Here is a 13,805-nt window from a genome sequence, read left to right as displayed (position 1 = left end):
TGATAAAAATATATATGTATGAAATGGATAATTATAAAGGTTCACATTTTTTGTGGTGTAACTGCATGATTAAAATGACAAAAAAATCCCAACCAAAATGGAGGAAAATCTGGTTATCAGCCAGGACAGTCTTGTGTTTTTATGTGTGAATGAAAGGGGACAGCTGTGGAAAATAGGGTATAATCCAACCCATATAGAAAGTTTTTTTTTTTAGGTAAACAGAGAAGCAGATGGGTGAAAGTTTTTCCCAAAATTGGAAAAACGATAAGAAAGTTTTTAGCAGTTGTGAAAATTGTTGTCACTTTACTTTTGGGGTTTAAAAGTGGCTGCAAAGATATGTCATTAATGTGATGTATGGTAAGAACTGATTCTTTGCAGGTTTGCTTCAATATACAAAATGACACAAATGTCTTTTTTTTTTTAACTTTCACTAAAATTTTTCCTTTTTGAGTATTAGCTTAATACAATTTCTATGTTAAATTTGATTATCGCTCCAGTGGATGGCTAGAAGAGAAAAAACAATTTTTTATGACTAAGTACAAGATGATCCAATGAAAGGAAAAGTAGTCTCCACATTGATCGACGGACCAAATTGTCAATTTGAGACTTTCTAGACTTGGTGATCTCAATTTCGCTGTTATCTTTAACTTATTTGTCACCATTTTTTTCCTACAAATTTCAAACATTCTATTTTCCTTATTTTTTTTCTTTAACTAAAAAAAATATTGCTTACGATTTGTCTTTAGTGCGTTATTTGATGACACTAACCATGCAGACTCTGAAAAGCAATTGAAATACTTTATGTTCAGCTAATTATTCTGTCTGTTCCATTGAATCGGATTACAAACAATCTTTTGCTGGGCTGCATATGACAAACCCGGAGACAATGAGATGGGAGGGATTACTAGTATCTGAGACTATTTTTCATGTGGCTATTTTCCATCCAAATCAATGTATTGACTCTATTGATTGAGAACATTGGAAGGCAGGGCCTTAATTGGGAAACGATGCAAGTTCAGGGGGGGGGGGGCATTTCATAAGGCTATTTGTAAGTGAAGAGTGAATTTAAGAACGACTGGTGATCTTGTGGTAAATGATATTCTCAAATGTTCATTGGTGATTGAGTATAAGAAAGGTTCAACAGTCATTCTTGAAATTGCTCTTAATTACAAACAACTTTATAAAACACCCCAACAATGCAGGGGGGTATCTACTGACGTACAGGGATGTGGGGATGTGACACTCTTTATAGGTCACTTTTTTGTGAAAAGTCCTTAAAGTTGGCTGAAAAATCCTCCCAATAGCAACCCCCTTTGGGACATTGAGTGATATGACTTTATTATTATTACTGGTATTGTCAAATGAGAGGAAATCCTTAAAGGGGAATCCATCATTGGTCTTATGACATTTGTGGGACAGGAGAAAATCATGAAGTTGTGTGATTTTTCTTTTTCGTCTATGTATTTGGGAAGGATTCCCCTTTAAACATTAATCTCTTGGGGAGAAACTGAAACTCCTTGATAATGAGTACCTTTTTTCTGCCTAAATGTATACCCATATATGGGTTTCAGCTGCACACCCCATACGAAAAAACACTTAATACCCCCCCCCCCCCCCCCATCCACGGGGTCGTTGATCCGGCCAGCCAGCAGATCGAGCTAGCGCTCGCGAGCGATAGTTCGTTGACCCTTCTGCGACGCGTGTCTCTGCTGAGTTAAGCTGCTGTAACTGTGCATGTGGGTTTCATGTTGTGAGGAGCTTCACGATTCCTTTCTAATTTTTGACTGTTGAGTTGATTTTATCAGCAAAGGTTCCTCAAAATGGTAAGAACGATAATATTCATTCAATATGATAAAATTTCGATGATATGTGATTTGCGAACGATATGAAAATCAGCCACTTTTAAAAGTGAACTTTCGTAGTGGAAATTATGTGTTATCCCACGTATTGGAAACAATGTCATGTAGGCCCTAGATCTAACGTTACATGGTGTTGACACTGCACTGCGCAATTTTTTGCAAAGCTCAGTGGCAAATTGTCCATGCATAGCCATAGACTGTATAAAGTATAGGATGGGGGTCGGGTGTCCGGACACTTAATACTTTTGAAGCCTTCTTTTTTGTCTTTGGATTAGGCCTACACTGTAATCATCTTCTATTTTGTTCTCTATGACAATTAGTAGAGGCGCTGGTCAGAAAATTGGGATCGTCCCAGACAGGGACTGTCTCAGTTTATAAGGATTTCTTCACACAAGAAATCTAGGAAAGTTCATTCACCTGTCAAGTACCGACACCAATCAAGTGTGCTAGTCAATGTAAACATATCAGGTTTCATAACAAGACTATTGGAAGACGGTAAGTCATGAAAAATAGACGGTGAACTGGTCTAGGGGGAATTGAGGTCACTGCACAGTGGCAAATTGTCCATAGACTGTGTACAACGGATAGACCGTCTCGGCTCAGCGAATCGGAGACCGCTGATTGGCCAATCGCGCAGATCACGTCATGACTATATGGTCGCCAAAATAATTCAGACTGCGTGCGAAAGTATCGATAGTGATAACGCAAGGCTCCACATTAACTTTTTTTGGTGGTGGCCCATTCGGGCCACCAAAACCTTCAAATATTTTTTTTTGGTGGCCCGATATTAAAGTTTGGTGGCCCGAAAAAATTAAAGAAAAACATTAAAAATGAATAAATGGGTATAAATGGTTTAACCACAGTAAAAAAAAAAAGGAAAGAAAGTAATGTTGTAAATCGGATCAAAAATCAGATCGAAAATCGGATCGGCAGTTAAGCTTCTAAAATCGAAATCGAATCGGCGATGTTTAAAAACAAAGGAATACATCAAAATGTTGTTCGCGGTCGCGCGCATCTTCCTGACAAAGTCACAAAGACGAATGGAAGTCGCCAACATGCGCGATCGTTTGGAACATGTTTTAAAGCCAGGGGTTTTGAGGTGTTATTGCTTTAAAATAAACCGAGTGATTTTTATTAGAAAGATAAACGTAAGACGCATCTTCCGAGCAAAGGCGCAAAGGAAAATAAAATGAAAATATTTCTCATAGATCACAGGTTAATGAACGATCGGCGGGACATCTTTTAGAAGTATTTTTAGGTGCTAGCGATTTAGAATTATTGGAATGATCTCTTACGACGCATCATCTTAAAGTCGCAAGTGCAATTAAAATGAAGTAGAAGACGCAAGCACGCACAATGATTTGAAATATGTTATTAAAATGTTTTGGGTAGCTAGCGTTTTCAAATTTGAAGTTCACGGCGGGGTCCGCTATCACCACGAGGTTGAAGAGAAGATGTCTATCATCATAAAGGGGGTAAGAGAGTAGCGCAGTGAGCTCCGTCGGTAATACGACCTTTTAAAGTTCACGGCGGCATCCGTTATCACCACGAGGTTGAAAATAAAATGAATATCATCATAAACGATGTAAGAGAGCAACGCAATAAGCTCCGTCAATAGTACAGTCTTTAAAAGTTTATGGCGGGGTCCGCTATCACCATGAGGTTGAAGAGAAGATTTATATCATTATAAAGGGGGTAAGAGAGTAGCGCAGTGAGCTCCGTCGGTAATACGACCTTTCAAAGTTCACGACGGCATCCGCTATCACCACGAGGTTGAAAATAAAATGTATATAATCATAAACGATGTAAGAGAGTAACGCAGTGAGCTCCGTCGGTAATACGACCTTTCAAAGTTCACGGCGGCATCCGCTATCACCATGAGTTGGAAGAGAAGATATCTATCCCCTTAAACATCGCCATAGATAATACCGCGACTTTCTCCCTGAATAATGCGACCTCTAAATAGCTAGCACCTCAAAAACAATCTTGAAATATGTTCTGAGCGATCACGCACTGTAACCAGATCTACGCCGATTTTTTATTTTCGATTTTTTCCTTCAAGGGGCATGATCGAAGATCGGCAAGTGATTGCCGATTGTGGTGAAATCGAATGGAATCGGTTGCCGATTGCAAAATCGGTTACAAGCTTAAAAGAAAGTAATAAAACGGCAAAAAAAGTGTGAGAAAATTCCTTCCCTCTATTTGCCAAAATGTTGGAAAAATTCACATTTCATATTAATGAAATGCCTTCCCAAAGTATTTACTTTCTCAAGAGTTGTTTAAGAAGTCACTTATGAACAAGAAAGAAAGTAACTGTCTGTTTATTTTTGGCTAGAAAAGACCGGAAAAGACACAGCTTCGAAAGAAACCAAGTAACAACATTCATACAAATGCACACGTGGGACTGTGATGTACTCACCTATGTGTTTTTATGTGTATTATTTTCTTTTTTAGTCAAAAGAGAGGTCACGATTCCTCTTTTTAATGCTTGCAAATAATCAGGATACACCAGATTTTAGCAAAAAGGTCTGTAGAAGGGCATTTTATTGGTGTAAAATGTGACTTTGACTTGGATTTTCACAGTTCTGTGGAAGATTTCTTGGCAGCAACATTTCGTATTGCAGCTCCCTGAGTCTGAATAGGCTGCTAACGCACAGCTGCTTCAAGCATGCAAAGCTCACGCCAGCCGGCCAGCGCGGCCGGCTGGATAAAAGCTACTTAATGCTATAGCGGTAGGCCAACTTTGTGTGTGTGTTTGTGTGTAGATCACCAAAAAGGGAGCATGACGAACTGGCTTGCAATTTGAACTGTAGAAAGTTGATAAATGCGTGCAAAATGGGGAGAAAAATTGTGCTATTCTGAAAATTATTGGTTGCCCGATTCGGGCCACCAAAACTTAATATTTTTTCAATAATGGTTGCCCGAGGTGAATTTCTGGTGGCCCCGGGCCACCGCTAATGTCGAGCCTTGGATAACGATATCCGGTCACATTGTCTACGCGGGAAATGGTCTTGGTTCGTGATCGGATTGCTCCAGTATTGATTGAAAATTATCGAGACTCTGGAATTTTGTGCATATTCACGCGACGCTCCGAAACCCGGAAATCAATTGACTTTGTACACGTTGCGATAGACTACAAACTCAACGAACACGATGCCATATCAACGCTAATTCGTAAGATTTTGACGGAAAAGCAAGAAGTAATAAAAATTTGCTTACCTGTGCGGTATCGGTGAGAAAATAGATCCTCCGAGAATACCTTTCATAATTCATATAAAATATAGGAAAGTGAAATTCTAGGTTGATTTTGGTACGAGGTGATAGAGAATTGCACACTTGTTTTGGTGGAATACTGTGTGGGGCAATGGAAGGCTTGCACTGCGCATGCTTACTATATTTTCATTCATAAATTGGCTCTCGGCAGTGGCTGGATGACGTCATGTAATAAGCAAAATGTACACGCCCGCTAGCGTTGAACGCACCGCTATCCGTTCTATACAATTTGCCACTGTGCACTGAATCTATTTTTAGCACTCTCAATTCCCGTAATTGCTGTCTTTGTCCCGTAGGGAAAAAAAACGTCCCCATAAACAAGGACAGTCTCAATTTATCAAGACAGGATTTTCTTTGTTTATGAGGATATCCTTGTTTTCTGGGACAATCCCAATTTTTGGACCAGCGTCTCTACTGATAATTTTTCCTAACATTTTGTACAAAAATTAAAAATTGATGAAACTTCGCTTGTAAATTTTTCCAAATGACTTTCTAAAATTGATCGTCCGGACATACAACAACTGGGTATACAACGGATAGACTGTCTCTGCACAGCGATTTTGAGACCGCTGATTGGTCAATCGCGCAGGTCACGTCATGACTACGTGGTGGCCAAAATTCCTTCGGACTGTGTGCGTAACCAGGAGGCTCCTATAGAGTAAAAATCATTTACTAATGTATGCTTACTCTCTACGGAGCCAGGGATTGCGTCCCATTCATGTGCGTGTACCACGAAAAAAATTGAAACTTTTGCCCCCGAGATTTCTACTTCTAAAAGATCTAGCCCTAAATCATGTAAATGAGATACAACTTCATTTCCAACATTTCTACGATATTGATTTCATTTTTAAACAAGAATTCATTAAAAAAACGAGAAAAATATTATGAAAAGACAGAGAAAACTTGCCACCGTGTTTACGTCGCCATCTTGCTTTCTTTGTTTTTCGCCAAGACGACAGCACGCATATCGATATCCATATGCGTCTTGCAGCCTTGGCAAAAAACAAAGAAAAGAAGAAGGCGACGTAACCATCCGGCAAGGAATTTTGGCGACCACTTAGTCATGACGTGACCTGCGCGATTGACCAATCAGCGGTCTCCGAATCGCTTTTAGAAGGAAAGTAAGGCAAAAAAAAAAGCAGGGCAAAAAAGCCTGGGTGCTCATAGTTCCATCATACTAATGCTAATGGGTTTTCTTGGCGCAACTACATGTACCACAAATGTACCTCAAAACCCCCTAAATTATTTGAAAAATGAAAGTCATTTACTTAGTCTACCTCAAGTTTCTTGATGTTTGTCCTCAATGGATTTGCCATAATTTTAATATAGACTGACGTTAGCAACCAAAATCATGGGCATAAGCGGTTGAGCTGTCGCAGGCAGATCTTTTGATCGCTAACTGCAGTAAGACTTCACACATGTGTGTGCGGGACCAGTTCACTATTTTGAATCCTGTGAATGGTAGAGAACAGAAGGCAATGTATTTTAAGGTGTTTTCAGGGTCAAGCTCTTCCAATTACAATTTTATAATACGGACTGTAAGGACAAACATCGACAGAATTGTGGTGGATACATGATTTTCATTTTAGAAATAATTTAGGGGATGTGTTTTGAGGTACCTCAGTGTCAAGAAAATCCATTAGTTTGCTAGAACTCTGGGCGTCTGGGCAAATACCTCCATATTCATTTATGTTGGAAAGTCATTATTCAAAGGATATTTAGTAGCAAAAGTTGGAAGATTGTTTATTTATCAAGAATGATCTATGACCAACTTGAGCAAATAAAACAGAACTAGCAAAGTACTGCCAAATGTAGCTTAGTTGAACATTTTTATTAACCTCACTTTTCTTCAATTACAGCCTCAGAACGAGCATATTGAGTTGCACAGGAAGCGTCATGGACAACGTCTTGATCATGAGGAAAGAAAGTAAGCACATTACAAATTCAGTGAATTTATGATTATACTTGACTTAAATCAAGAGAGGAGAGACATTAAGCTCAAGCATTATTTACTGGCATTGTAATTTTAATGAAATCAAGCAATCATACCTTGCTACATTTTTATGACTTATATTGATAATGTGGTATTTTATTTTGTGCTGGCCAGAACGCATCCATGTAAGTCCTATTTTTCCCAGAATGATAGCTACATAAGTTACAGCAAGAAAGTTAGTCTTTTGAGGAATATTCCCTAAAAGACCAAGTCACAAATGTTGATATTCTTTTCTTCCGATATAAAATCTGAGAAATCTCAGATTATAATGAAAGTTATGTCGACAATCTGAGAGATATGTTTTACAATCTTTACAGATACATAGTATTGTGTAGATGTTATATGTCTCTTCAAAAAATATTCTCTGTTGTAATTCTTCTTTACACCGTTTTTTTTTTCTTTGTGCTGTACAGGAGGAAGAAGGAGGCCCGTGAGCCTCATGAGAGAGCTCACAAAGCTCGCATGCTGACAGGAATAAAGTAAGATTTGGATTTAGAATAAAACAAAGACAAAAGAAATCTATTATGCTAATGGGTCTTGTTATTGTTTTTAAGTTGTATTTTAAAATTTCATACTCCACCACGTCAATTATGTTGTTGACAGAAAAAAAAAAATAGTTGAACTTGAGGATTTTTTTTTCATGAATAGAACATCTTGCCCACATTCTTAAAATTTGTCATTTAAATAAAGTATTTGCAACAACTACATACTATGAGTGTTACCCCCACATAATCCACCATCTTAAATGTCATATGGAAATTTATACATTCCTTAAAAACTAGACACCAATGCACAATTGATACAGTGATTGCCTAGATTTGTAATACACATTTTATGCCCCATCACCTTGCTGAAGAATAGCATTCTTGGATAAACAGAAAGAATATGTTTTTGAAGCAGCAGTTTGATGTTAGAAGGTAGCCTGTTATGTGACATACTTTAATGTTGATGAACCATATTATTTCATTATAACATTTTTAATCAGGTTATCACGGGAAAGAAAAAAACGAGTCTTGCCATTCAGATGTGAATTTTTAATTAATCTGTACGATTTTTTTTTTTTTTTTTTTTTTTCTTTCTTTCTTTCTTTTTATACAACATTTTACAACAAATGCATGTATTATCAGTATCAATTTATTATTTAATTTAATTTATATCGTGATATAAGTGTATTTAAGATGTAGAATTTGTGTAAATTCAGTTGTTCTTTGTTTGATATTGATTGTATTTTTTATGTAAATGATTGTAAAGGGTAATGCAATTCGGCTTTTCGGCCGCTATAGACACCCTTGTTGAATTAAACCGTTTTAAATAAAAACAAATTATTCATCTTTTATTTTTAACAGAGCTAAGCTGTACAACAAGAAACGACATGCTGAGAAAATACAAATGAAGAAGACGTAAGTAAATCAAATCCATATATCTTTTGATATTGAGAAGAAGTTTGGTAAATTTTGATCCAATGAATATGATATCGGATGTGTACTTATTATTAGTAAAGGATCATTGCACCGGTAACCCTTGGTTTTTTTTTTCACCCAGCATCAAGATGCATGAAGAGAAGAAGACTAAGAAACGCAATAAGGATGAAGTTCCAGAGGGTGCTGTTCCAGCCTACCTCCTCGACCGAGAGGGTCAGACGAGAGCCAAGGTTCTCTCCAACATGATCAAGCAGAAGAGGAAAGAGAAAGCAGGCAAGTGGGATGTGCCCTTGCCCAAGGTCAGAGGTCAAGGAGAAAATGAGGTTTTCAAGGTCATCCGTACAGGCAAGAGGAAAAGTAAGTGGTTCAATTTACTTTGTTATAGTCTCTATTGCATTTGCAGTTGTTAGAAAGTTATCAAGCTCCTGTGCATGAATGTATATAAATAGCACACTTATATGGATTAGGGAATTTTTATTGATATGCTTAAGAATTTGGAATGGCTGTTACACTTATGAATCTCCACAATGATCTGCAATGAACTTTGTTTTATTCTGAGTTACATGCCATCAAGAAAGCAATGGGACTATACACAAAAGTTTGACCTGAATTATCCAGCTGCTTTTGTCAAATTTTGAGTGTTTTGGCATCTGAAGTGCAATCCTTTGCAGGGGATGTTATATAAGTATTGCTAAATAATATGAAAAAAGTTGAAATTCACAATGATCATTTTCACTCTTCCCCTTTTTAAGTTTGTAATTTCACATCTTTTTGCCTCTTGCAATTCATGTTTTAATCATACTACTCGGTTTCTTTTTCAGCCAAAGCCTGGAAGAGAATGGTCACTAAAGTAACCTATGTAGGAGAAGGTTTCACAAGAAAACCACCCAAATATGAGAGATTCATCAGACCCATGGTGAGTATCCTATTCAAAATTTATAGTAAAAGCAAAAGGGTTACCCAAAATAGGCTTCTGGGCATTCAATAGTTTGAGTGTCTTCAAAATAAAGCTCTGGAAGAATTGCCCTTCCAAATGCAGTAATTTTCTTATTTACACTTAGAAATGGATTAGCTAGTATATTAACAACTATGCGTGCAAGTTTAAAATTTTATGGGAGTAGAAGATATTCACAACTTTCCACTTTTTATACACCCGTCTAGACGCGATAACTTCAGTTTAACTTAACCTAGGCTCTTATAATTTGGTGTGTATGATACTAGCATGGATCCCAGGAAGCCAATTGATTTTGAGGTCATAAGGTCAAGGTCACAGTGACATGTTTTAATCTTACCCTTCTGCAGTCCTTGTAAATGCAATAACTTCAGTTTAACTTAACCTAGGCTCATATAATTTGGTGGATCCCAGGAATTTTATTGATTTTAAGGTCAAAGGTGAAGTCTCCATCTTCCACTTTTCTTGCTTGACCAATAGCTCCATTTTCCGTGTTACAGGCGGGCGTATTATATGTTCGCCTTAGCGACACTCTTCTTATTTCTTGTTATATTTGACCAGTGTAAATTAATATTTTTAATATGAAATAAAATTTAGTTTGAAGTTTGCATAATAATAATAATGATGTCAACATTTGTAATGCGCCAGTATCCATCATAAAAAGATGCTCATGGCGTGATAGAGAGAAGAAAGGAAGAAGAAAAGGAAACCTACTAAAGGGGGAAGGGGTAATAATTAAGTGCTATATGAAATTGAAATATCATTTATTATCAAAATACTCTTATCTTTATTCGTATTGATTTGAATTAAAACAGTTTTTATGTTTACCAATATATCAACTTGTTTTATTTTCTATCAATTTTAGGCTCTTCGGTTCAAGAAGGCTCATGTGACACACCCAGAACTCAAGGCTACATTCTGTCTACCTCTGATTGGAGTCAAGAAGAACCCAAGCTCACCTATGTACACATCATTAGGAGTTATCACTAAAGGAACTATTATTGAAGTAAGACTAGAAGTTTTCATCTTAATATTTTTCAACTTATCTTTTAACGAATGCCTTTTGAATTCTGTACCTTTTTCTTTTGTATCTTTATTTCATTTTCTGTTTTTGTTCCTAATGTTTCATTATTTAATCAGATATTTTTCTATCTATCTATTCGGCGATTCCATGTGTGTCGTACGGAATAATTTGACGACAATTTATGGTCTCTTAGCTGAATTCTTGAGCAATAAAACTTTCTTTTTTTGTCAATGATAAAGTTAAAGCTGGTAGTGATGTGAAAAACTGATAACCAACAGAAAATGTTTGAGTACGGGTAAATTATAGGTGAAAATGTGTGTTGTACAGGACCTAGAAATGTCCCTCATGACACTCAACATTTTCACCCCTAATTCATCAATGGAAAACATATTTTTGTTGGTTGTCATTTTTTTACATGACTACCCAGTAGTACTTTAATATTACCATAAAACAAATTGAAGTTCCTCATTTGTTTGAAAAGCAGGTTGAAAAGTGTGGTAAAAATGGCTGATTTTTCTAGCGTGGAAATCTCCCTATTCATTCATTTATTTATTTATTCACCTACTCATTCTTCATTCACTTACTTGTTTTGGATGTATTTGCTTTATTTAATTGTAGGTGCATCAAACATGTTGTTATACATCAATTTTTCTGTGTGTTATTGATAAATATTTGAAAGGATTCCTAGAAAGTCCTAATATGCTTTCAGCAGTTTCCTTGCTATCGTTATTCCACCCCATTTTAATCAATCCGTGTAAAAGAAAGTCTTTCAGTTCAGTCTTTTTTTCCCCTCTTATCTCATTCTTACAGGTCAATGTCAGTGAACTTGGTATGGTAACACAAGGAGGAAAAGTTGTTTGGGGTGAGTTTCATTCATTGTACCTTCAGAAACTGATGCCAGTATTTCTGGTGTCTTTGTTACAGTAATTCAGATTTTGTGATACTGCTTTGTTGTACTTTTGTTCATGAGTGCAACATCTATGGCTAAAACACTTATGAAATGGTTAATTTCATTTTATTTTCATACATTTTGTTTTTACTTTGATATCTTCTATACAGGTAAATATGCGCAAGTCACAAATAATCCTGAAAACGATGGCTGTATCAATGCTGTTTTATTAGTCTGAATGGACATCCAACCAAAGAACAATAACTTAAAACAAAAAAAACGACTGATAAAAAATTTATCATGATCTGCTTTATCTCCGGACTTGCAAAGTTCATCATCGGATGAAATCCCAGCCCTACATCCATTACTTTGTTAAGGCTTGTTGAAGAGGAAAACTGCACTTAGCATCATGATTTGTGGTAGCGTTTGTGAATGAAGAACATGTGTGACAGGAAGTAACCTTTGAGCTGATGGATAAAGAAAGCAAGGATCTGGAGAAAATGTGAAACCTGGAAGGTGATATAAAAGGCCTCAAAGAACAAGCATAAATGATCCAGGCTGATGTTCTAGAGAATGACATACATTTACATTATGTTAACCAACTAACACCAGAGAGAGAAATTACCCCCAAATCTATGCCCGATTCCCCTCAAAGCTTTATCCTCTGACATACATATTTTAGACCAGTTTTGCCTTTTTGAAAATCAGGGTTACCAAGTCTCCCTAATGGGAGACTCCCTGAAAACTGACAGATTTTCAAGCGAAAAACTGCAGATTTTCAACATCTCCCTGATTCATACCGGTAGTCCTGGTACTTTGATTTCTTTCATTTGATTACTGTGTAATCAAGAAAGATCTCCCTCTTTCCTCAGTGAATTTTCCCCCAAAGGTGAATATTAAAGTCGTCAGCTCTGGAAAATGCATGTGGAATCTTTAATGTGGACCCTGCTCTAAACCCAGTCTCTAGATGTCCTGTCTCCAGTATCATGTTTGGGTGTTTTTGATTTTTTTCTGATCTATAAGACAGCTATGATGAAGTGTATTTTAATAAAATGATTGGTTAGGAACGTACACATGACCTGGGCCCTGTTGCAAAAAAAAATCCTATTATGGTAACTTTGCCCTCCAATGGTAACTTCCAGTGAATCTGGATTTTGATTTGTCATTACTATGGTAATTACCATTGATTGACAAAGTTACCATAATGAAACATGTTCCAAGCATTTATTTAAAATACCTTGGAAGCAGTCATGACACACCCTTGGCGATTGCTTTGAGCATATTAGAACTGATCCAAAGGAACCATTTTTGGTCATTCTTACTAATGCGCTCACTTATCTATGTGTATCATTTGACTTTACCACAGAAAACATTTTCCTTAACCCTTTGAACCCAAAAAGCCTGAATACCAGCTTCAAGTCATGTGATTCGAAAAGCAAGGGTTTTAGATATCAGGTGACCTCTAAAATTGACGTCATTTTAGAGATATTCGGTCAATAACTTGAGTTTATTATTTTGTTGACGATTGGCTTCCATTTATAAGGTTTTAGCATAAAAAATGACTAAAATATACTACCCCACCAAGGATGCTTGTGCGATAATACACGGCGAGTGACATATGGACTATGTGTAAGCTATTGTTTAATTTGACTTCCGTCAAAACAGTGCTTTTGAGACAAAATCTGAGATTATCGTTAGTACCGGAAGCTAAACAACATCAGCTGGGCCAGGCCGGGTACCAGCGGAGTAAGGTGCCGCTGACATGGCTGGGTTTGAATCATGAGAACAGGAGATCATTTATTTCAAATGTCATGTATTCCTTCATTTTGCCGATAATCTTGATATCTGCAAATAATTCAGGGTAAGGGTCACAAGTCACGACCGTCCCAATCAATTCAGGGTTCAAAGGGTTAATGGCCTTTTAAAAAATACCAGTTGTCTAATTTTATGGATATCCATTAGAAGCGGGTGTCATTCATTCTAGTGAGATATTCAAGAAGCTGGAGTCTCATTTATATTGATCCCTTGTGGCCAAGTCTCAGAATAAATAGCAATTTGATTTGGGGAGGGAAAATGAGTAACCTTTAATCAAGAAGTTGAGCACAGGCTCAGTATGAGAGCTACTAGTAAGTGATTAATTCTTCCATAATTTAATAATACAATTCAGTGATAGAGGAGACGTTGTGAGGCTCCTTTCTGTACCCTGACAAATAAAATTATTTATACATAGTACATGCCTTGTAAAGTCTCCTTGGCTGATTTATGAAGTTGTGAGTACATTGCAAGAGAGGATTAAAAATTGATGTTAACTTGATGTTTGAAATTTGTATGTTTGCAAGTTTTTTAAACTGAGATCATATGAATGGTGAATAAGGAAAAACATACTGTAGGTAT

The 13,805-nt window shown here is 36.7% G+C and overlaps 1 protein-coding gene across 1 annotated transcript; it reads left to right on the top strand.

Moving 5' to 3' along the window:
* Positions 1-1,650: 1,650 nt before the first annotated feature.
* Positions 1,651-13,643, top strand: LOC129262222 (ribosome biogenesis protein NSA2 homolog). The gene is made up of 9 exons (XM_054900305.2): positions 1,651-1,823; positions 6,992-7,059; positions 7,539-7,604; positions 8,472-8,525; positions 8,668-8,903; positions 9,368-9,462; positions 10,364-10,504; positions 11,333-11,384; positions 11,582-13,643. Exons 1-9 carry the CDS (start codon positions 1,821-1,823, stop codon positions 11,647-11,649), a joined length of 783 nt encoding a protein of 260 aa, XP_054756280.1. The 5' UTR covers positions 1,651-1,820; the 3' UTR covers positions 11,650-13,643.
* Positions 13,644-13,805: the final 162 nt, after the last annotated feature.

The sequence above is a fragment of the Lytechinus pictus genome, chromosome 5 (assembly GCF_037042905.1).
Source record: "Lytechinus pictus isolate F3 Inbred chromosome 5, Lp3.0, whole genome shotgun sequence".
NCBI classification, from domain to species: Eukaryota; Metazoa; Echinodermata; class Echinoidea; order Temnopleuroida; family Toxopneustidae; genus Lytechinus; species Lytechinus pictus.
This window is presented reverse-complemented; position numbering and strand designations above follow the sequence as displayed.

Coding starts and splice junctions, on each gene's coding strand:
- LOC129262222 (XM_054900305.2), top strand. Junction 8,526..8,667: donor AAAATACAAATGAAGAAGAC/GTAAGTAAATCA, acceptor TTTTTCACCCAG/CATCAAGATGCATGAAGAGA. Junction 10,505..11,332: donor CTAAAGGAACTATTATTGAA/GTAAGACTAGAA, acceptor TCATTCTTACAG/GTCAATGTCAGTGAACTTGG.